Source organism: Echeneis naucrates, chromosome 1 (assembly GCF_900963305.1).
Source record: "Echeneis naucrates chromosome 1, fEcheNa1.1, whole genome shotgun sequence".
Taxonomy (NCBI): Eukaryota; Metazoa; Chordata; class Actinopteri; order Carangiformes; family Echeneidae; genus Echeneis; species Echeneis naucrates.
Window position 1 is genome coordinate 15167187 of NC_042511.1, and position 23294 is coordinate 15190480.

At 39.0% G+C, this 23294-nt stretch overlaps 4 protein-coding genes across 5 annotated transcripts; 2 read left to right on the plus strand and 2 right to left on the minus strand.

Moving 5' to 3' along the window:
• Positions 1 to 1575: 1575 nt before the first annotated feature.
• On the plus strand, positions 1576 to 10672 carry gtf2e2 (general transcription factor IIE, polypeptide 2, beta). Its single transcript, XM_029499010.1, has 8 exons — positions 1576 to 1785; positions 2838 to 2998; positions 7479 to 7561; positions 8153 to 8260; positions 8769 to 8951; positions 9101 to 9194; positions 9677 to 9792; positions 9989 to 10672. The coding sequence occupies exons 2-8, from the start codon at positions 2839 to 2841 to the stop codon at positions 10106 to 10108; spliced, it is 864 nt and encodes a 287-aa protein (XP_029354870.1). The 5' UTR covers positions 1576 to 1785; position 2838; the 3' UTR covers positions 10109 to 10672.
• On the minus strand, positions 4339 to 4662 carry smim18 (small integral membrane protein 18). Its single transcript, XM_029499035.1, has one exon. It carries the CDS (start codon positions 4660 to 4662, stop codon positions 4339 to 4341), a length of 324 nt encoding a protein of 107 aa, XP_029354895.1.
• Positions 10673 to 10831: 159 nt separating the features above from the next.
• Positions 10832 to 13399, minus strand: LOC115041524 (dynactin subunit 6). The gene is made up of 7 exons (XM_029499023.1): positions 13108 to 13399; positions 12868 to 12932; positions 12594 to 12699; positions 12358 to 12443; positions 12197 to 12244; positions 11888 to 12030; positions 10832 to 11120 (listed from the first exon to the last, which is right to left on the minus strand). The coding sequence occupies exons 1-7, from the start codon at positions 13377 to 13379 to the stop codon at positions 11028 to 11030; spliced, it is 813 nt and encodes a 270-aa protein (XP_029354883.1). The 5' UTR covers positions 13380 to 13399; the 3' UTR covers positions 10832 to 11027.
• A 329-nt stretch (positions 13400 to 13728) lies between these two features.
• hgsnat (heparan-alpha-glucosaminide N-acetyltransferase) lies at positions 13729 to 22781 on the plus strand. Of its 2 annotated transcripts, none has more exons than XM_029498990.1 (18): positions 13729 to 13931; positions 14723 to 14838; positions 15034 to 15170; positions 15904 to 16022; positions 16151 to 16220; positions 16499 to 16568; positions 16727 to 16830; positions 17110 to 17186; positions 17329 to 17359; positions 18206 to 18366; positions 18516 to 18631; positions 18840 to 18961; positions 19385 to 19511; positions 19739 to 19825; positions 19983 to 20060; positions 20218 to 20288; positions 20838 to 20950; positions 21224 to 22781. In XM_029498990.1, the coding sequence occupies exons 1-18, from the start codon at positions 13769 to 13771 to the stop codon at positions 21403 to 21405; spliced, it is 1944 nt and encodes a 647-aa protein (XP_029354850.1). In that variant the 5' UTR covers positions 13729 to 13768; the 3' UTR covers positions 21406 to 22781. The 2 variants fall into 2 exon arrangements, with proteins under 2 accessions (XP_029354850.1, XP_029354860.1); XM_029499000.1 differs by lacking the exon at positions 13729 to 13931 and adding an exon at positions 14292 to 14433.
• The last annotated feature ends 513 nt before the right edge of the window (positions 22782 to 23294 follow it).

Sequence of the window (23294 nt, forward strand, 5' to 3'; positions counted from 1 at the left end):
TTATGTTATTTTGATACTTTGCCTTGCCTGTTTTCCTCGTCAGAGTGTTTTTTGTTGCAGTTTTACCTCCTAGTGAGTGATTTTCAGTTAATACTTAATAATAAAAAGATTGTTTATTTTGAAAATTTCTCTTGAGTCGTGCATTTGGGTTCAAATCCTTGTTCAGTCATGACATATAGTATGAAATCATAACAAAGTTACAACAAGGCACTTCACATAAGGAGCAGATCCAAACTGAACACTATATGGAGTTCTCAAAGAGACCCAAGATATCCTAAAGATAGTCAAATGGACTGGGTTATTTGATGGAAAAACGTCTTTAAATAGTCTGGTTGGCATTGGGTCTAGAAGACAAGTTGATGATTTAGATGATGAAACTATAGAAACTAGCCAGGAGAGATTTAAAGGTGAGAAAAATTCTAAATACCAAACAGGCATCAGGGCTGATTCAGTAGTCGTGTTTTACAATAGATCATCAGCCAGTTGTGGGTAGGAGCTGATCTTTTTTTCTTTTTCTTTAAATCCAGTGAATGACGAGGAATGAAGCACTACTGAATGATATCCACTGATCAATATGAAAGAGAGATTAGAACTCAGCTCTGGCCAAAGCTTCTATAAACGTACAAAATAACCATAAATCCTTAAGAGGAATGGGACTTTTCTGTCAAAGGATGTCACATGAAAACAACTAGTTCAAACTTCTGTAAGGGGCTCACACTCTGATCTAAAGGCAACTTTCTGCCCCTTGCTTTGTTTGTTGGCTCATGTTTTTTTATGTCTCTTCTCTGACTCAACTTGGGAGAAAATTACAGAGGGAGAGATTTGATATGGATAATTTTTTGTTAATCTTTTATCTTAATTATTCAGTTTCTTACATGAGCAACATTTTCAACGGCCTGACATCACTGGTAGATTTTTCCAAGGTCTAACACTTTCCCTTGGGAGGATGGGGAAATAAGGGGAAGTCTTCATCTAGTCCACTAGGTGACGACAATGCGCTGTTTATTTTCGAGAGATAACGTGAATTTAATTACAATTTGGACAAGAGATGTAATAATCTGAGGCACAGCGATTAAAGAACAACGCACAGCACCACTATAGAGAAAGTGTATTGGATGAGTACCCTGAACGATTCTATAATAATGTTCAGAGTATGAAATTGTACTCAAAGGAGATGCACATTTTGCCGTTAAAATGAATTCATACTCATGCAGGCTTTTGTTCAATTGGGTGTGTGGATAATGTTTTGGGAGAGGCAAAATAAACTTGACTCAAAATCTTCCCCCTTTTTTGCAATATGTTGTTTCTCTATTCCTTATAACAGTTACGTTAGAATGAATACATATATATTAATAAATGAATACACGAATGCACATGTATTAATGTAATTATGTATTCATGTTCTGGGATAATATACTTACAGAATAAAACACAACTATTAGGCTTTTATTTCACTTTATTCCAGTATAACATGATCCACATCTAATTACGTGCCTCTTTTGTGAACTCTGGTTATTATCATACGCGATGACGTTTCCCCCACAAGGCTTAACTATCGATCCCCGAGAAGTCGAACAAGAACCGGAAATGCAGCGTGAGAAAGAAAATGAGATGTTTGGTGTATGAAGTTTGTTAGCTAGTGTTAACTTGTGTTATTCATAGGGGAAGCAGATAAGACGAGGACTTTTCGAAGGAAGCGATTTCCTTCTGTCCTGTACCGTCTGAATTTGCCCAGTCCTGACGGACAAACCGACACTTTGCCCGACAACAGGAACAAACTGACAGGTAACGTCCACTCCAGCCAACGTTGAATAAATCGGAAAGCTAATGCTAACAGTAACTAACAAGTCTTGTACTTTTGCGTCACGTTTACCTGCTAAATGTAGATGTATTTAGATGGCCCCAGTACTAAAGAAACATTAACTGGAGTAGAATAAAGCTCGCGGCAGCCAGTTTGTAAATGTTTATCACAATAAAGCACCAGCACCAGCCTACGTCCGGCTGACAGGGGGGGGGGGGTCAAATCTGCCTGTTAAACGGACCAGCTCGTGTTCATGTTAGCTAACAGGACAGTTACATTTTACAATCATTTTCTTTTCAGTTTCGTTCAAACCCGTACAAGCTAACCGATTGTGCATTATGTTATACATTACACACATTGCATACATTGTGTATACATATAGATATACACATACACTGTATACATATACACTGTTTACGTGTTCACACCATTTAGCTGCTGAGATCGAGTACAGCTGAGTGGCACAGAAAACATCTCGTCTAAAGTCAAAGTTAATTGTTGCTCCCTCCTCAACAGGCCACCAGATCCATGAATCTCCATCTCGACGTTTGTTAATAATAGTCGAAATCTAATTATATGCAGATTTTCTTTCAAAGGGGGGGAAAAAAAGTCATTGAAGACGTTTTGCAGGCATTATTGAACTTGGTAAAACTGTGGCGGTGAAGAAGGAAAATGTGCCACACAATGGAGGTGAGAGTGCCAGAAGGGATTCTGCAGAACATCATCACTGTGCAGCCTCCAAGCTGGTTCACCCAGGCATTGGTGCCATACCTGCTTCAGTACTGATGAGACAGCTCACTCTCCCTATTCTATGAAGAAAAATATTTTCCTTTTATGATCATTGTGCCTTCAACTGGACTATGTTTGGTGCCACTTGTGATATATGACTAGAAACGCCAATTAGCTATGCAAACAGCTCACCCAAAAGAAGCGTCTTTATTTGAATGGTCTTTTATTGACTTGAAATCATTGTTGCGCTTTCATTTTATTTATTTTTTTTTTATTTTGATTAATTTTGTGCTTTGGTTTTATCCAGGATGGACCCAGCTCTTCTCAGGGAGAGGGAACTGTTCAAGAAGAGAGCTCTGTCCACTCCTGCTGTAGAGAAGAGACAGGCCTCCTCTGACTCTGGATCGCACAAGAAGAAGAAGCCGAAGGTTGACAAGGAGAGCTCCTCGGGGTCCAAACATAGTGTTGGTAAGTGAAGCAGACTGTTTTATAATGTATTACAACATGTTTAAATGTTACTGTAAATGGCCTATTTCTGTTGTTACAAGTGGGTTATACATAAACACTTCTGCTGTCACCATGTAACTTTGTAACACCATGTTGCTTTTCACTATCAATATGGATGCATCAATTCACATTTATAGAACTAATAGTTTGCTACAATATTATTGTGCTGGCTGAAGCAAAGCTATCAATAAGTATTAAGATGCGTTTTTCATTTAACTGGAATCACTTAAGTAAAAAAACAAAACATAGGTATCTTAAAGAAATGGACATGTATAACATAATTTCCAATGAATATTTAACTGTGGCAATTTTTTTTATGTAGCTGGAGTAGTACAACATCTCTGAATTACTGTAGATTTGGAGCAGGGACAAGTCTTGTTACTTGAATTTCTTGTAAGTTAGCCAACTCATAAACAGATATAAACTGGTACACAATTCAGTGAGAATTTATTAGGCATTTTGTAGTAAGGCATATTAAATTATACGCTGTGCCAATATAGCATGATAAAATACATCACTGTGCAGCAACCAAGTGTCATTCCTCATCAAATAATATTACAGTGCTACATGTTGACAGGACTGGTACAAAAACTACACATGAGCAGAGACATAAGCTTTTTACTCAAAGCAACAATGAAGTCCAACAAAGCTTGACCAGTATCTTGTTGCCTAGTAGACTCTCTTGGGGAAACATTTTCCAGCATATGTTGATGGTTCGTAGAAACTAATTTTTATGTGCAGTATGCATATGGGAGGTGTCTCTTAGCCACAGAACCTGTTTTTTAAACATAATTATGTTGAGGCTTTTTTGACCATTCAATATTATACTCCATGGAAAAAAAACTGAACAAAAAAGTCCATCTGTATTGAAATCAATTCTTCCTCTGTCTACATTAAGTGTTGTTTTTTTTTAGGTCACACTGTCAGTGAGAATTATGTCAGTGAGGTGCACTCTCTTTCTTCTAAATTATTAATTGACTGGTGTTAAATACGGCTTCCACTGTCTGCCCTCTGTGTTCAGCGGTAGTGAATGAGATGAGTGTGGACTCCCTCACAACTAGAATGAAAACTTATTAGAATCACCCCAACTCAGTAATAAAAAAAAAGAGCTCCCATCTCTCTTTTATACAGTGTTGTGTGACCTTGTCTCACCGCTCTGCATTTGCCAATCTGAACAATTGAACTACTATTTTGCAGTTTTTAAGAAGTCCTTTTCTCAGGGTCTCGGGGTCAGTGATGTGATATTGTCCAGCTTAGCGATGACACCAGAATTCCTGCAATTCCATTTCTTCATCATTCCTCTATACCACCTCAGTGTGGGATTCGGGTTCCTTGCAAATGCTGGTCATAAGTTTGCTGCAGCTTCCTGGCCCTTCCTCCTGCAACTGATGATGTGTCTTCTCTTTGGCACAACATCCACAGTCCAGTAGCTCATAGAGCACAGCCAAGGCAGCCAGGGAAAGGACAGTGAGGATGAAGAGCAGAAGGATAATGAAACATGCCACATTCCAGCCGTCATGGAATGGGTAGACTTCCTGGACCTGCAAGGATACAAGTGGGAGAGAGGCTGCCCCTGGGTACCCTGGAAGATCACTTGGATGTATAGTGGCAGTGATGTTGGCCATAGTTTCCCCTTCAAGGCAACAAAAACAGGCAGAGAGACAGATTGTTAATGTTTGCACTTGTGTTTCAGGGCATCGCTGCAATTTATTGTCAGCCAATTAGAGAATGATGGCAGTAATACTTGTTTCCATGGTGAGAGGGGGCTTAAAATACACCCCTCTCAACACCATATTATCTTGGATGGCCCTTCTTTTTAAATTTAATGTAATAAAAACAAAACATGTATGGTGCTAATGCGCTGTTCGAAAGCATCAGGGTTTCTTTTAGGTAATTAGCCATTATGTCATTATGGTAGTACTACACAGTCATAGAAGGTATCATGTTGTCACAAACTGTAGTGTCAGTATGTGCAAAATGAATACGAACACGAAAACTTTATTATCCACAAAGTGAAAATTTGTCTTTGCTTCCAACACTGACACATATGAACCATAGAGTCCGTGTCATGTAAGAAATAATCCTTCATTAAATGAAAACACAGTGTGTTATTTAAACGAAATGATATATTTGAAGAGTACAAACTTCATTGAGGCAATCTGTTTAAAACAAAAATAAGACTTAAAGGGCTGGTAGTTAAGACACTTGACATTACACTGTAGGATGCATATTGGCAGGCCACTGGTCTTTCCTGGGCTACCGTCTTGTTTCATCCATTTTCAGCCAACATCTACCATTTTAAATCTCCAGGGAACAGCATGCCAGAATATCTGCGCACGCACACACACATACACAGACGGGGCTCTACACAGGCAGACATCACCTACTGAGACGAAGGCAGCTGACCCAGATTACTTGAGTCAACCTCAGATAGGAGCTGAGAAAGAGAGCAGCATAAGTGCAATCATGCCTCTCTGTGGCATTCTTCCATCTTACAACTTTAATTGAACTGTGTAAATAAATTTATGGAAGTACAACCAAATGTGACAGTGCATTTCAGTGCAGTGGAGCAACATGGTGGCATAGTGGTTAGTGCCGTTGTCCCACAATAAGAAGGTCATGGGTTCAGTTCTTGGGCCTGGGGTCTTTCTGTGTGGAATTTCTATGTTCTATGTTCAAGTTTGTGTGGGTTTCCTCCCACTGTCCAAAGACATCGTGTACGGGTTAACTGGTGACTCTAAATTGTCCGTAGGTCTGTGTGAGAGAGCGAGTGGTTGTTTGTCTTCGTCTGTCTCTGTATGTTGGCTCTGTGATGGATTGATGACCTGTGCAGGGTGTACCCTGCCCGCACTCAATGTGAGCTGGGACTGACTCCTGCACCCCCCGTGACCCAGAAATGGATAAGCGGTAGAAGATGAATGGACGGATTTAAAGTGAGATGAATGCTCCTTTTGTGATTGTACCTTAGTTTTACGTGTTAACTGTCTCAAGAGCTCTCACATTTTCACCTCAGAACCAAAAGTGGCATTGGAAATATGAAGCCATGTAAGTCAATAGCTGTATTGATGCACTTACTTTTTGGGAAAAAAATGTCTATACAATATTTGTATTGTAAAGTTGGACATGCAGTTCAAATGTTATCTTACCCTAAATGAGCCCCGCCCCAGCCAAGCTCTTAAAGGTGCTGCTGGATTATATAGTGCTCTTTAGCTACACAGTGGTTGTCTTGGTAAACACACAAATGGCAAACGCACTTAAACAGTTTGAAAGCTCCTTGTTAGCTCCTTGTTGGCGCCTCAAAGCTACCCATCGCTTACTGATTACTCTTTAGAGCTGTAAATTTTGTACAGTCATGGATTTCCACAAACATCGTCCTATATGAGTATGCCCACAGATATAGAAACCCCCAGAGTTTACATATTCATTGGTACAGTAATGGGAAATGGAAAAATATTCCCCTACTGCGTAAGGATTTATAAATAGATCTGCTGCATTAAAGATGTATGATTTACAGAATAAATGCTGGAATCCTCATAGAAAAGCCATTAGCTATAGCAACAAATTGAGACCAATAACAGTTTGTAGCTTAAATAGCTGTGGAATGTTATGATCTGTTGATGTCTAGTATGCACACATTATTCTGAGGATGCTCTTCCAAAAAATCTGCACACTCACCTGTGTGTCTGGCTCAGTCTTTGGAAGATGCAAGTCAACAGATGCAGTCTCCTTTTTTTTTTGATGCTCCACCTATTGCTCTGTCACCTTCTCCTTCCCTCCTCCGTATTCACTCCTCAACCTGTTTTCCTTCCTAGCGCTCTCATACACTTCGAGCCGTTGCTTGTGCACTCGCCCGTTACCTCCGCCACTCCTTGCAGCTCTTCATGTCTCGGCTGAACAGCACGAGCTGCTTTCCATCATTGGCTCGCTTCTTTTAGCCCTGCCTCTGCACCATTCGTTCACCGGCCTGTCACAATTTCAGCGTCCTGCCCATAGTGCATCTCACAGCAACAGAAGCTCCTGCCTACATCATGAATCATTCATGATTCACTGTCTGTTTTCAGCTTTGATAGGCGGGTGCTGAGTCCAGACCTCAGACAGTCTCCGGGGGTGGGCGCGTTATTGAACTCCCAGCAGAGAATAGGACCAGCTGGCCAGATTTCAAATCACTCTTTATCAAATAATGCTCCTACGGTGCTTCAGCTGTATTTTTAGAATAATTTTGTTACATTGCAGGACAAAGCAAGTCCCTCCCCTATTCCTGTTCCTTTAGAAACACGCACAAATAAAAAGGGATACTAGATTATTTTGAGTAGATTCCCTACACACCTTTCAATTAATGTACTTAATACTGTCAGTCCATGTAAGTGATCCACTGATGCCAACCTTTACAATAAATGATGTGATGTTTAAAAAAATTGACCGAAGAGTTTTTGTTTTTCAGAGTCAACTAATGGCAACTTTAACATCAAGACAAGTTCCGGATATAAATTTGGATGTCTTGCCAAGATAGTCAATTATATGAAGGTAAGCCTCTGAAAATGAATCTTGTTCATGTACTGATCATTGAAGTTTTGGAGCCATTTTGAGTATCATGGGTATTGTTCCTCTCCAAATTTATTCAAGCTTTAATAGCTTAATTACTACATTTTAAGCTGTCATCTCCATCAAAGCTCTAGAAAACCTTGACTTGTTGTCTATTGTGTCAACTAAGTGAGTCAGCTGTGCACTCTGTAACATTTGGTCCTGGGTCTTTCTTTTGGTTCGTAAAAAGCTTGTTTATCGTACTGTGGCTCTGCAGAGAGGCAGTCAGCCTCTGTCACACTCACTGCCTGACTCAGCCTTCGCTGTAGAACTTGCACTCAATTTGGCAGATTTTCTTTGAATGTGTGCCTTTTGGTGCCATCTGTTGAATAGTTTAAGCCTGTTTTCAATACCTGGACGGTTGGATGAGAGGTGCAAAATCACTGTATCCAGTGGGCTCACATACTAACAGAAATCTATGATTAGGTATTGCTTGCATTTTAAAATAAACTTGGGAAGATTTTCTGTGATTTTGGACTCTGCATAGTTTTTTCTTCATTTATGTTCATGTTCTTCTCTGACCTTAATTGTCAGACAAGGCATCAGAATGGTGACACACACTTCTTGACCTTAGATGAGATTCTGGATGAGACCAAACTTCTTGACATCAGCATGAAACAGAAGCAGTGGCTCATGACTGAGGTATGTTTGTTTGTGTGTGTGTGTATTATTATTTTTTTTTTTAATCATCTGCAGTACACATCCTTTTCCAACACCATCACACCAACGTCTGCTACTGCTGAAATCCACGAATACTTGATTTCATCCACACTCAGCTTTATACAGATATAGACCACTGGTAGATTTTTCTTCTATCACATCATCCTGTTTGTTGCAAAGACAGGAGACAACTGAGTGATCATGCTGATGACACACCAAACAACATTCAGTTCGTTGTATCTGCTTTTAGTAATAGAAATGACATGAATGAATAGTATGCAGCTGAAAATTGTTTGAAAGTTTGTTAGATTTATTTTTCATGTCTTTATATTTTTATATGCTAGTTTTGTTTTTGTTTTTTTTTTTAGTTTGTTTGCAATACACAGAGTAATGAAATTAATAGTTATGCAAATTTTTGTGTATCTGGTCTACTTCAAATTTACTGTTTTAACCTATACTGTCAATCTCTCTGCCAATATCACAATGTCAGGCCTTGGTCAATAATCCAAAAATTGAGGTTCGGGATGGGACATATGGCTTCAAGCCCAAGTACAATCTGAAGGACAAGAAAGCCTTAATGAGGCTGCTGGACAAACATGACCAGCTGGGCTTGGGAGGAGTGCTGCTGGACGACGTTGAGGAGGGGCTGCCCAACTCAGCAAAGGCCATCAAGGTATCAGCAAATACAATTTACACTAATGCACACCTCATCTAATGCACACTATTCATTATATTGATTAGTGGAAAGGAAGTGCACTTTTGTCTAACACATTGATGTATTGGCAGAGAAATTAGCTTGTGTTTTTTTTTTTTTCCTTGCAGGCATTGGGTGATCAGATAATCTTTGTGACAAGACCAGACAAGAAGAAGATCCTGTTCTACAATGACAAACACTGCCAGTTTAGCGTAGATGAAGGTGAGAGTTAATCAGCTTTGTCAGTTGTGATGCAGCTCACTCTTTCTGTGTTGGTATCTTCTTGGTTGGCTCTGTCTGTTAATGATTCTGCTGCTGGTCTGGATAAGTGATTACCTTTTCATCAAATCCTCAGATGAAAGGCCTTCTAATTGTGTTTTAATGAACAAGAGGACACAAAATAAACTCAGGGCTTCTTTTTATTCCCTCACACTATCTAAAAATGTGCAAAGTAATAATCAGCTTTTTGGCCTCATTGTAGAAAAAACAGAATACAAATGTATCCTAAATCTTGAGCAATCATAATGACTCTGCTTCTGTTTCAATGCACAAACAAAGCACATTATGATATTAATCTTGTCTCTTTACTGCAGGCCTGCGCTTTGGTTTTCTGTTATCTCATATTTTTCCCAATCATGAAATGTCATATCTCTAGTTCCTTGATCATTGTATTCCTGTTTCAAAAGTTTCTCTGTGTATTGCAGAATTTCAGAAGCTGTGGAGGAGCGTTCCAGTTGATTCCATAGATGAAGAGAAGATTGAAGAGTACTTGAAAAAACAAGGCATCTCTTCCATGCAAGAAACAGGACCAAAGAAAGTGGTCAGTGTCTCTTGGTCTCCAATCTGCTTGTTTTTTTTTTTTGTTTTGTTTTGTTTTAACTTTCCAAGTTTATATAAACGCCATCTTATGTACTTTCATAAAAAACAAAAGCTTTAACATTTAACTTTGATATTTTTTCTTAGTCGGACATGTGTTATCATAATCGGTGCTGATTATGTTTACATACTTCCTGCAGTTACCGGTTCAAAAGAGGAAGAAGCAAGGTGGGCAGAGGAAGAGGCACTTCAAGACTCACAACAACCATTTGGCAGGAGTGCTGGAGGATTATTCAGATGGGGTTCCTGGAAAGAAGTGAAGTCCCTTCCTCTCAAAGCTACCTGCTCTCAGAGGAGCAAGGAATCTGTAAATCATAAATGGCTGTGGAGGGAGACTTTAGCCACTTTACAATACAAAGACTTTGAATGGGTGTCTGTCATGGTAAACTAGCTTCTTTTTGAATACAACCAGTGCTGTGGACTCCTTTTCAGTTTGTTTATTAATCAGTGATGTCTGAAGGACGCTGGAGGTTATTGCGATTCATTAAAGGCAGTGAAGATGACCATCCTTGAAAGTGGACACTGCAGCCTGACCATTAAAATTTAACTAGGTTGAGGTGTGTAAATACTTTTTTCTTCATTTGGTGTATTACAAAGAGGCGTGTAAAAGCTTCATAAAAGAGGACAGTAATCCTCATAGCAGCCTTGACATTTTTATGTTGTGCAGTGAAACGCATTGCCATCCCATCCAGCATGAATCATCTTGGACATTTCTTCGTGTGAAATTTCTAAATATTTAATTTCTTTTATTTTGCAGCAACATGGCATAGTGATTTAAATACTAATTTTTGGAACTTATTTTAATAAATTACACTGTTACAGGATGCTTCCTTGTTGGTTGATTTATATGCAAGGTGACCACACTTTTTAAGAAACAATGTGAAATACACTGAAAATCCTCTGAATCCTTAAGAAATAATAACTTCCTGGATCAAAAATTTGTAGGTTATTTAATTAATAATAGAAAAGAGTACATCAGCACACTGAGATAAAATGAATATGCTTTATCATCTGTTGCTGTTAGAGTAGCAAATATTTATCAGTAAGAGAGAAAAAAATACTGATGAAGCAATGTACATATATAATTATATACAGCCATGCTTCCCCCCAAAAGATTTAATTACATATGGGTTTGCAAGCCATTAATAACTCAATTAAAAAAAAATGTGGTGCTAAATTTTAGCTAGCAGCGTGGCCTGCTTTGACAGTTTTCTTTAAATGGTGGTAGTTTGGCAAAATCTTCATCAAAAAGTCAAGCTGAAGAGTCTGCGGCTGTGAAGACAACAAAAAAAGTGTCTTAAGCATTATTAATGATTAAATAACATATCACCAAGCACAAACATAATTTTGTCTTATGATGTTCTGTTGGGCACATTTATAGTATGCACCCATTTAAACCCACTGTATATGTGAAATACAGAAATCTAACTGCCTGAATAGGCTATGGAGGAAAATGCACGATGTAAATGTAAAGCTCAAATGAATTATGGTACAGCTTGTGAAAGTAATGGTGCCCTGAGCCCCACTGTGCTTCCTCACATGTAGACTTAAGCAGCAATCTATATATTCTCATGAGATCAGTTTGAGTTTACTGCAAACTATTTTGAGTTCTGTGTTGCAAAACCTAAGGCCTGTGCCTGGCATGTGTTGGCCTCAATTTATGCTTTACATGGTTACAGACCAGACCTGATGCTACAAATGAAAGACTTAAGGTCAACTAATAACAGACATTTATGCTGTTGTGGCAAGCAGATCGATATAAAATGCATATTCACATACGGCAATATATTTCTTGGATAATTTCATGACTTGTAAGAAATTATATGAACAAAATCAAGTTATTCAATATCTTAACACACCATCACAAACTTAAACTTCCACAGAGCTGAATCCTCCCCTCTCAAACATTTCAATTGCCCACCTGTGAGTATGAATTCAAGAGGAATTATTTGGTTTTGAAGCTGAGAAGCTTATCACAAGCATGGAGTCCCCGCTGAGGTACACCTCAAATCATCACATGCACATCAATCAATCAATACCTGTGGTCTCTCCGTCTGAACCCGTCTCATACACCCAGAGCCATAGATGACGGTGTTCTCAGGTATGACCTCGCATGTGTTGACCTGACAGAAGGCTCCAATGATGCAGCCGCTGGTGAGGATCACATTCCTACCAACGTCGGCTGGAACACAAAGTAGATATTTGGTACAGTTAGTGACTGTCTTCACTCTAACACTCCAGCAGTTCTTACATATGTGGGCTTTACCCCCCCCCCCAAAAAAAAAAAACAAAACAAAACAAAAAAAAAAAACTAACAAACATACACACATAAAGACAGATCCTCCTACCTTTAGATTCTATCACATTGTTGTCCCCAATCTTAAGGGCTTGTGAGACTGAAAATTGTCTGTTAAGGGCAAATTGTGGTGTTGGTAGTTAGTAATGATCTAACTCAAATGATATCACTCGACTTAAAGAATGAGAAAGGTGAGGCTAGTGAAAAGGATACCGCAGCCAACTTCAAATACATTGTTGATACCAATAGTCATCGTCTTGGGTTCAAGCTCAGATTCTGGTGTGATGTTTTCTGGGTAACTGCGAAGTAAAACACTTCAGTTAGTATTTTCCATGATGCAGGCAAGACCTTCATTACAAAACTGAGTGCAGGCCAAACGTAAAGGTGGATAATTGAGTAGTGATGTACATTTTATATGATACAATGAATGACAGGGAACTTGACATTACCTATTGATAATCAGCGCTTGCTCCTCGATCAGATTGCCTTCTCCAATCACTATGGGTCCCGCTTCTGCAATAATACGAGCTTTCGGGTGGACCACTGTCCTTGGGCCTGAGACATCAGGCGGAGAGGTTAAAATGTATAGTTAACTGCACCCGTATGTGGTAAATCTATAAAGCTTTAAGCTTTAAGTCTGACCCGCTCAGGGGTTTAAAAACAAGCAGGTTTTCTTAACTTAGTGATGTTTACTGGGTATTGATGAAAAGAGAAGCATCTTACCAATGGTGACATCCCCTCTGATTTCACTTTCAACACAAACTACAGCTCCAGCGGCTATCTTGACGCTGCCAAACAGAAAAACAGCGGAGTGTTAGCCAGCGTTGCTAACTCGCCACTTTGATAAGCCTTCTGACCTAGTTAGCAGTAAAACTTCTTGCGGTTAATTTGCCATTATGCTTTAATAGCATTACTCTTTGGTGACAAAATGATCTATTCTTTGTAGGTAAATATTTACATTACCTTTTCTGGGCATTTTGCTTATCTGCCATTGTTGTAAGCGAAGTCTGATGGGAGGCGCCGCCGATTCTCTCGGCTATCGATTTCGGATCCTTGCTATGACAACTTTTGCGCATGCGCAATTCGGCAAATGAAAAGGGAGCTAGTGATTGATAAACCTTCCTTATTTCATGATGATGATGATAATGATGATGATGATTATTATTATTATAAGGTGAAACGCCTTTAAAGACATATAGGACTTTAATTGATAAATTGTAGAAAGGCGTTACCATAGTAACAGACGCTGTAGTCGCCATGTTCAATGCCATTCAGTAGCGATTCAGTTATATTAAGACGTTATCTTTATGCGTATCCCTCATCTGTATGTCTGCATCTTGGAAATTTGTTTAACCACTAAACATAAACTGCTTCTGAAAAAGAAAAACACCACCAAGATAACATGCAGAAGCCACGGACATAAAATAAGGGAAAACTATTTTTGACGCCAACATGTCCAATGCAACATATATAAACGATAAACGTAAAATCAAAATATGTGAACTGAAACCAAAGTTGGGATCAGTCAGGTGATTTTGGTCTTAAGGTCGTCAGTACTGTACTTTGCCCCTTCTCGGTTCCTGTACCATGCCAAAAGTACGGAGGATCGGAAGTAGAATTTATTATGGCAAAAGGAAGACGAAAGAATAACAGACATTCAGTCGCGGTGAAGAAACAAACAGAGCAGACAGAAAACACACAAGCTGATGAATATATGTTCCCTCTCGCTGCCGTTGCTCTGGTCGTAGGTGTTTTCGCGGCACCGCTGGCGGCTGAAATGTCTACATGTAAGTACGCCATACTGTTGACATGAACAACTACAAACCAACAGGACAGGCAGCGACGGCTAGCAACCTTAGCAAGTACCCAAAGTAAAGAAAGCATTTCATTACAAAACCCATGTTTGTTAATATCGCACAGCAGCAACAGTGGGGACTTTGGTCGACCATAACGGGACTGACGGCTGCATATTTGAATGTTTTTGGATATATAAAGTAGTCAGGAGCTAGCTGTGGGCTGGAGGGAACAGTTAGCAGTCCAAGGATGACCCCCAGTCGTTTGAATTTCCCTCCCAGGGAGGTATTTTGCGGATTAATCCAGCATGTGACTGTGGGGCTCTGCAGCTTTAACTTCAGCCCTCTCACATGCTTCTTTCCCCTTCATCACACCCTCCATAGCTAGCCGACTAGCATAGTTAGACTTTCCCTCCCCGGCTAGGATATTTAGCCGGCGCGCAGTTCACTTCAGTGCGGACTGTCCAACTCGCTGTGGACAGCTGGGAGCTATAAGGTTTGTGTAAAGTTACAGAAAGCTGGCTGATTTAACTTAGCTTTTACAACGTCGATTGAAAAAGTGCAGCCTCTCTGCCTTGTGCTTCCTCTTTGTCCACACGGAGATTAATATACGTCGGTGGTTTTATGCTGCAGATGTAAACATGTTGCTGTGGGATGATTGTAGAAATACTGTCTGTGGGTCGGGTGTGGTCAGCCACGGGAACATTATCAACTGTCAGACTTTTCTTTCTGTACAACAAATGGACTGGGTGAAGAATTTCAACTGATGTTTTCTTTATTTCCAGTGGGCTTTTCGCATCATAAACAGAGAGCCCTGAAGATGGATGAGGCACATTTGACAGTCAACAATGACCTGAGCACTGATGTGGTGGTGTCCTGGACATCCCAGCACTGCTACCAGGTAGGTCCACATACATCATTCATTCCCACTGCCATCAGAGTTTACAATTCCTTAACAATTTCCATCCAGGGATTAATACAGTATTTTTGATTATGATCAAAATGAACTTGCAGTAGATTTTCTTGGATCTGCGTCTTCCTTGGAACAAAGAGGATGATGATGTTCTGATGTCAACCTTTGTTTCTTGTGTAACAGTGTTTATACCAACAGCTGGGGGTAGTCCCTGCTGCGCCCAGTCCTGGGAAGCCAAACTCAGTTGACTTTGTTGTGAGCACACAGCATGAAATTACACTTCAACTCAACAGCACGCCTGATACCCTGGAGCTATGCATGTGAGTGTGTGTGCAAAAGTTTACCTGTCAAACAGGGGGAGCTGTTTTTGACAGAGTAAATAAAATGTCTTACTTTATTTATCAAAACAAACATTTAACTGAATAGAAAATCAAAGCGAATTTGATGATATGGTCACACATAGCAGTACACAAGTGCCTATTATGAAGGAAGAGATGAATCTGATATTTGAGGGGCTTCACGGAGCACTCACAGTAATGCTTATCATGTGAGATGCTGTGGAAAAGACATATTTGCAGAGAACTAGTGTGAAGTTCAGCTTTTTCACAGGCACAATTCATTCATTCATTCATTCATATTCTACCGCTTATCCGTTACTGGGTCGCCGAGGGTGCTGGAACAACCACTCACACTCAGGTCTACGGACAATTTAGAGTCACCACTTAACCTAAACATGCATGTTTTTGCATGGTGAGAGCAAACCCATGCAAGCACGGGGAGAGCATATGCAAACAGAAAGGGCCCCAGGACCGGGAACTGAACCAACAGGGCCAACAGGGCCAACAGTGCTAACCACTATGCCACCATCCTGCCCCCATTTTCATAGGCATAATGTCTTTCATATAGATGAGTGCAGTGTGTCAGCTGGCCATCCTTTTACATTGCTAAATAACAGTCTACAAGTACTCAAATAAAGATTCATGGGTGTGTGTTTATACATTGATCAGTGTGGCTGCTTTGATATGTAATTAACATGCTGTCTTTAATGTCCAGGGTTCCATTTCATTTTGGGGAGCATGGAAACTACTCTTTGTGGGTAAAAAATATAAATGATTCGTCGGTGGTCGACTGTTCTGTTGTGACCAAAGTGGAGCCCATCAACAGCTATATACGTGAGTCTCATACACACAAAAACATTCATAAGCATGTGTGGCATGGACATGTCATGGAGCTGTTATGATGTTATATTCAGACTGAGGCATTGAACGCTACTTTCATGGATGTCTCTCTGTTTTCACAGCAATATTGGTGGCTTTTGCTGTCTTTGCTGGACTGGCCATACTGTTTGTCACTGGAAGAACGTTATTTGGGTAATCAAATTTTATAGTTTTATCGTAAACTGTTGCAACAAGTATACACAAATTATGTAAAATCTATTAATAATAAAGTCCTTTTTTAGCAGCTTAATTTCTTTAGAGCTGAATTGATGGTGTATGTGTTGCATTGCTGACCCTAATAATAACTTTATGTGGATTAATATGATGCTGTATTGCTTTTTTTTTTTTTTTTTTATCAACTATGTCTGGTATTTGGACTTCACTCGTGTTATGCTATTACTCCTAACATTCATGATCATTTTCTTGTTCAGTCTAAATATAGTGAGGAATTTTCTTCTACGGATTGGTGGTTCCATGGAGACTGAAAGACTCATCAACTCTGTGAGTGTTTCTGTAGGAACATTTTCTTTACAGCAAAATCAGTATACAAATAACAGCAAAAGAGGTAGATGTATGATAGTACAATTTTAAATGAGTCACTCATTAAATGAGTTTTAAATCGAATAAAGTTAACATTTAACTTTACTTCCACCATCCAGGAACTGGGCTCTCCTGGCAGGACAGTGACATTAATTACTGACAACATCCTCCCTCCCCCACCCAGCGCCAGCAAGAGGCTGCGATCACTGGACACATTCAGAGGGTAGCCCACCAACACTTACCCCTGAAGTTCATCTTGCTTAGGGATATGTGTTATCTAAGTTGTCTCATGGTCTCATGTGTAGTTGGTCTATATTATGTGAAAATTGGTGTGACATTTAATCAGCACTGATATTGTCAGTAATGAGCCCATGCTAATGATAATAACATCTTTCAGTGCATCTAAGGTGTACCATTCTTTTCGATAACTTCTAAAGTGTCGTGTTTACAAGTGTTAATGTCTTTCAGTCATGTTATTAATGTTTTCTCATTTTCCTGTCAGCATTTCTTTAGTTATTATGGTGTTTGTGAACTACGGAGGGGGCCGATACTGGTTCTTCAGACACGAAAGCTGGAATGGTGAGTTCTAAAGTGATTATTTCATTATTTTCTGGTTTTTATTCCATGTCTTTCATAATTCACAGGTCTTTGTAATATGCCATATTTGCCTTGCTCTTGTATTTGATTTTGAAGCCTGTGTTTTTCAATTATCTCCTTATAGGCCTGACTGTTGCAGATCTGGTCTTCCCATGGTAAGCTCAGATCAAAATTTCCTCAACAGATTCAAAAGCAGCATGCCTTAGATCTACAGGCTAGAATTATAAAAAGAATTATATATGACTGCTTTTTACATCCACTCACACATTGAAGTAATAAAGCCTGCAAGAATCACAGGCTCACTGAACTGTATTCTACTTTGGAATTTGCACAAAAAATAAAGTTTAAAATAGATTTATTGTCATTTGGATGTTTGCCAATGAAAAAAAGAAATGTTTTCTCAGGTCAGTGTGCAATATAACAAGTCAAAAACAAGCTATAAAAGGATGTATTACACTTAGTCCTCTACTGAGTGAAAGTGCATTTAAGACACATGCAACATCTGAGTAGAAGCTGCGATTAAGCCCTGTTGTTCTGGTCTTAATGCTATGCATCCTATTCCCCGAGGGGAGTGGGAGTGAACTACTCCTGCAACTACTGATAGAGATTCTTTGTGTAGCATGCATGTGAATAGCGTGTACAGCAGGGGGCTCTGGACACATCATTTTGGGGAGCCACTAAGGTGTTCAACAAGGTGTTGCAACTGGATATTAGGATCCTTTACTTCTTTCTAAAACAAAGTGCTTCTTGTTTATGTTCCTAGTATCATGGTCCTGGATTGCAATAGAAGATTGAGCCTTCTGTATTAGGATTTAGAAATGGTCTCCTCTGTGCCGAAAAAAAAAAAAAAAATGATTTCAACAACCCATAATAAGAAACTTTGTCAAATCCCTTGTTTTCACAAAAATGGTAATGCAACATCTTGTAATCCAAATGAACTTCACTAAATTTCCTCTTCACTCTGTTTTTTCCCCACATTATTTTTGTCTTTTTTCCATCAGGTTTGTGTTTATAATGGGGACATCTATTGCACTGTCAATCAACTCCCTTCTGCGAGCACGTTCAACTCGCTTTTCGGTGCTGAGAAAAGTTGTGTGGAGGAGCGTGCAGCTTTTCGCCATCGGTGTCTTCATTATCAACCCAAACTACTGCCAGGGGCCACGTGAGTACTAATGCACTTAGACGATGACACCCTGTTCTACAAAGTGTGAGCATATCTGGTAATGTCTCTTTCTGTTTCTTAAATTGATTTCGGGCTGTTTGATTGCCATTGCACTCAGTACTCGCATTTCATTGTCATCCACTCCGCAGTATCATGGGACAACCTGCGCATCCCAGGTGTGTTGCAGCGTCTGGCCTGGTCGTACTTGATCGTAGCTTGCTTGGATCTTATGGTGGCACGAGACAACCTTGACATCCTTCCGACGGTCAGCCAACAGCTAAATTTTATGCTCCTCCTTTCTAAAACTTAATATTCAAGAAAAATAAAGTGACCATATTTTTTGTAACTATGTAAAAGCACAGAATCATTCTCAGTGTAGTTTCTAGGTTATTTATTATGATAAATGTGCTTATGCTAAATATATTTTGAACAAGAACAGAATTGTTTCATTTAGGACTGACTATGTTACCCAGGATGCTTGGTGGTCTCCTGTCATCGACATCTTGCTGTCCTGGCCAGCATGGCTGTGTGTGCTTCTCTTAGAAATCCTGTGGTTATATCTTACTTTCCAACTTCCTGTACCTGATTGCCCAACGTAAGTCCAGCAGGTCATGTTTGTCTTTTTCCGTATTTGTGTCATATGTCTTTGGTCTTTTGTGTGTGTCTGTATTTCTATAACAAAGTGAAATATAATGACAATTTAGTCTGATGATTAGGCCATGTTTCACTCGTATACATCAGTAACTGATTTCCAACATTTTACTTTTTAGAGTTGATTAATTTTTTTTCTAATGATTGTAAGTGAAATTTCCTAGTTGATTTTACTCACAAATTATCATATTCAATGTATCTTGAATAATCCATGTTTAATTGAAAATGCAGAAATCCAAGCTGCTACAATTCATTCCAAATCCCCATTTGAACAAATGTATTGCTTATTATTAAACTCTAATCTCGCTCTCAGTTACTGTCGTAATATATTATTATAATACTGACCTCACCTCACTTCTCCGAACAGAGGCTACCTGGGTCCAGGTGGGATCGGAGACATGGGACTATACCCTAACTGCACCGGTGGAGCTGCTGGTTTCATTGACCGTTGGCTGCTGGGAGAAAACCATATTTACCAGACGCCCTCGTCACGGGTTAGTAACCAGCAAAACAGCCCAAAAATAACAGCAGCACACATATTCAGTCTTTTTATAACCTGGGATGTTAAGCTTGGGCTTACATATCAGGTTTCTCTCTCACAGGCCTTCACACATTTTCTAAGCCCAACCATGTTGGCATGACAAGGTGATGCAAGACTAGACTGTGTCAGAACTTCAGCATAATTTCCAAAAATTCACTTTTGTTTTTTATTTCACTTAAGGTGATTTATGCAACTCACGTGCCATTTGATCCAGAAGGTGTTCTCGGCAGCATCAACTCTATCCTCATGGCTTTTCTTGGATTGCAGGTTTGTAATATGAATTAATGAACTGGTTGTCTTTTTCTATCTATCTATTGCTTCTACTCAAAGTTCAATGTCAAAATGAATCATAGTGCTGCTTATTGGAAAACCAAAGGGATTCAAATGCTGGCTTAAATCTTTGATTCTGATTATTTGTCCACAGGCAGGAAAAATTATCTTACACTACAGGGATCTCCACACAAGTATAATATCAAGGTTCCTCATGTGGGGTTTCGTATTGGTAAGCACAGTAACTTTTTATGTGTCATGCCTCTCCAGTGTGTACAAATATGTGAATTTGTCATTAATTCTGAGTGTGTTAAATTACTGTCTGAGCCAATTTTGCCTTTCCTCAGTGTTCCCCTTCATTATATAATACTACCTCTTGTATCACACAGGGAGCAATATCTGCACTTCTGACCAAGTGTTCCACAGACCAGGGTTTCATTCCTGTAAACAAGAACCTCTGGTAAAGTTGTCTAATATGTCTTTTAAGATGGAGCAAGGTTTGCTCTGCATTTCCTTTTTAACTAGCTGCTCGGTTTTTGGGAAAGGTGGTGCAAAGACCAGATTTTTACCTGCTATTTTACGGCCTGTAGTATAATGCCTGTGTTATTGGTATTTGGTTTGGTGATTTTTGTTTTTTAGACAACAATGCTTTAAAGTTTTTAAAAAGAGACACAATATCTGTTGAAGATTTCCAAATTTGCATTTCATTTCTGGCCAGTCACCTACATCAAAATATTAGGCACACGTTTCATCAGAAAATGCAGTAAATCAGTGTAGCTAGATTAATTTAAGATTAAGAAATATGCTTTTACCCTTTAGTGATAACCCATGTGAACAATGTGCTTCAAAGTACTCGAGGAGAGATGTTTTGCATTATATGAAAGTAGCTTTGTTAAGATCTCCAGACAAACATAAAAACCCCAAACTACAGGGATATGTTCGAGAAATGTGTTTTTGGAGGAAATTAAAACTACAATGATATGCGTGTTTCTGCCTATTTTTCTTCCAGGTCTCTGTCCTATGTGACAACACTGGCCTGTTTTGCTTTTGTGCTACTAGTTCTGGTCTACTACACAGTGGATGTGAAAAAGTGGTGGTCTGGTGCACCTTTCTACTATCCTGGTGAGAACCATTATTAGACACAAAGAGTTGAGCTAGTGGACAATTTTAGGATTGTGTTTTACAAAATTTCTATTCAATTTGTATTTGAGCTTGATTATGGATCAAGACAGCAGGGTCTTGTAAAAAATATAGTTAAATATCAGCACTTGATTAAATTAGTAGGTCTACAAATCAACTGCACAAAAATGTAGTATACACCAATGTTCCAGCTGTAAATTATGTCTAAATTTATCTGTAATAATCCTGACCTTTAAACTACCCTAACTACTACAGGTATGAATTCCATCCTTGTGTATGTGGGCCATGAAGTGTTGGAGGAGTACTTCCCTTTCCGTTGGCACATGGCCAACAGCCAATCCCATGCTGAACACCTCACCCAGAACCTTGTGGCTACATCCTGTTGGGTGTTCATCTCCTATGTTCTCTACAGAAAGAAGGTTTTTTGGAAAATTTAGAAGAGGGCCTCCTTAAATGATGGGGGTTCAGAAGATAATAGCAGAGGACATTGTTCACATCTGAATTGCTGGAATTATAATGTGACAGCAGTTGGAAGGTGGAAAAAAGAGACTGATTTATTTTTTTTAAATCTTTGATTGTTTTCTGTCTCTGAACATATAAGAGTTTCTTATTTCAATTGCACCTTTTTTTTTTACAAATTGTTTTTAATCAATTACTTGTAGTGACATCAATGTTTAAAGACTTCTAAACATCTTCAGATATGAAGCAGGTAATTCCTGCCAAATATTTCCACTGACTCAGGAATAACTTGTTCAAGAATATAACCAGCTGTTTATATGTGCGGGTTTCTGTCCTTATCATGTATCCTAGAATACATCAGAAAGATGTAGTGGTTTAACAAGTTGCTGTTAACTTCCCCTTGGGAGAATCCCAGTTGCCATCTTAAGTACTGCTACATTACGCTGAAAGCTGAAGTGGGTTTTTGTGAAACTTACTTTTCAAGCATAAAAGAAATACTACCAAAAATGTATTACTCTTGTAGTTTTCACTGCACAAAAGATGGTGGGGTAAACATGAAAACAAAAGACAGCATTGAGTTTTTAAAATAAGAATATTCACTATCTATATTAATTTAAAATTGTCTGTTACCATGGTGTGTTCTGTATTTGCAATCAACCCTTCCCAGTTGTGTGATTGTATGATTTCATTTGAGGAAGTACAGGAAGGCATGTCAGATGACAATTCACACACTTCCTTGCATTTTTGTTAAATGCATGTTTGTCAATTTGAATATGTTTGCAAAAGAGAACACAAAATTGTCTTTTTGTTTTGTTTTCCTTTTTTCCCCCCCATTGGCAGAAAATTATTTATCTTTGTCCTACCAAAATTTTGCTACTTTGAAGAGTCACGTTTGTACATCCACGTTAAATGTGTCATGAAATTCCATAAGGAATTCCACTGTATACATGTACAGAAGGTTTACATGCACATTATGTAGTTGGATGTAAGTTTATTAGGTACACCTAACTAAAACTAATGCACTCAAGACAACCACAAATTGCAGCCTCCATAAAGCTACATCAACGCCTCCCCACAACAGCAAACTATTTTTCAACACAAACTGAATGTTGTGACCATCCAGACGGGAGGATTTATGGTTGGATGGTATCCTTTTACTTGCTATTAGTTTATGTGTCCCTAAAGAACTCCCAGCTGAATATACGATGCCCTTTAAGCAATCGGCAGTTATTATAAGTTATACTGCTCCTAATGGGTGTTGTAGGATCACAAGTAAAAAAATTTTTACAGTATTTTTTTCACATTCACCATTTAACATGCAGAACGTTTTTACATTAAATCTTATTGCACAACATCACTGCTGTTTTTTTTTTTATTTGAGATTCCTTTTTTTTTTTTTTTTAATTCCGTTTTGTGGCCATGTTTTTCTGTTCAGCCTTTAAGCCTTGTTAAAAAAAAAAAAAAAAAAAAAAAAGCTGGGGGGGGGGACATTTAATATCTCTAACTGTTACAGATCATGTGATACTTGTTGCTCTTATTGTATGTTTTGTCTCTGCGGTGTAGAAAGGCGTAGTTTGCATTATTACTCAATAAGGCGTGGGAATTGAGTTACAGTGCGGTTACCTTGTGGGAACAAAAAAAAAAAAAAGAAAAGTTGTGAGGGTCCCTCATATTCTCGCGATACAGTAGGAATGGCTCCATTCGTGTCTATTGTGAGAGTTTTTTCGCTCTCGCGCGACCTTGTAACTTTCCCACGCCTGTTGTTTTGGCGTCTGCCCTCTTGCCCCTCCTTCCCTCTCCTTCTCACCCCTTTGCCCCGACACACCTCCACCCCCCACCGTCATTTCTGCCCTTTCCACCCTGCTTC

What these genes read in the sequence shown, in the direction of transcription:
- gtf2e2 (XM_029499010.1), top strand. Translation starts at nt 2,839, where the DNA reads ATGGACCCAGCTCTTCTCAGGGAGAGGGAACTGTTCAAGAAGAGAGCT. An exon ending in AGCAGTGGCTCATGACTGAG is followed by an intron (nt 8,261 to 8,768) that starts GTATGTTTGTTT and finishes TCACAATGTCAG; the next exon opens with GCCTTGGTCAATAATCCAAA. An exon ending in ACTCAGCAAAGGCCATCAAG is followed by an intron (nt 8,952 to 9,100) that starts GTATCAGCAAAT and finishes TTTTCCTTGCAG; the next exon opens with GCATTGGGTGATCAGATAAT.
- smim18 (XM_029499035.1), bottom strand. Translation starts at nt 4,662, where the DNA reads ATGGCCAACATCACTGCCACTATACATCCAAGTGATCTTCCAGGGTAC.
- LOC115041524 (XM_029499023.1), bottom strand. Translation starts at nt 13,379, where the DNA reads ATGGTAACGCCTTTCTACAATTTATCAATTAAAGTCCTATATGTCTTT. An exon ending in CAGAGGGGATGTCACCATTG is followed by an intron (nt 12,700 to 12,867) that starts GTAAGATGCTTC and finishes CTGATGTCTCAG; the next exon opens with GCCCAAGGACAGTGGTCCAC. An exon ending in CAAGCGCTGATTATCAATAG is followed by an intron (nt 12,444 to 12,593) that starts GTAATGTCAAGT and finishes TTTACTTCGCAG; the next exon opens with TTACCCAGAAAACATCACAC.
- hgsnat (XM_029498990.1), top strand. Translation starts at nt 13,769, where the DNA reads ATGGCAAAAGGAAGACGAAAGAATAACAGACATTCAGTCGCGGTGAAG. An exon ending in GGCGGCTGAAATGTCTACAT is followed by an intron (nt 13,932 to 14,722) that starts GTAAGTACGCCA and finishes CTTTATTTCCAG; the next exon opens with TGGGCTTTTCGCATCATAAA. An exon ending in CATCCCAGCACTGCTACCAG is followed by an intron (nt 14,839 to 15,033) that starts GTAGGTCCACAT and finishes CTTGTGTAACAG; the next exon opens with TGTTTATACCAACAGCTGGG.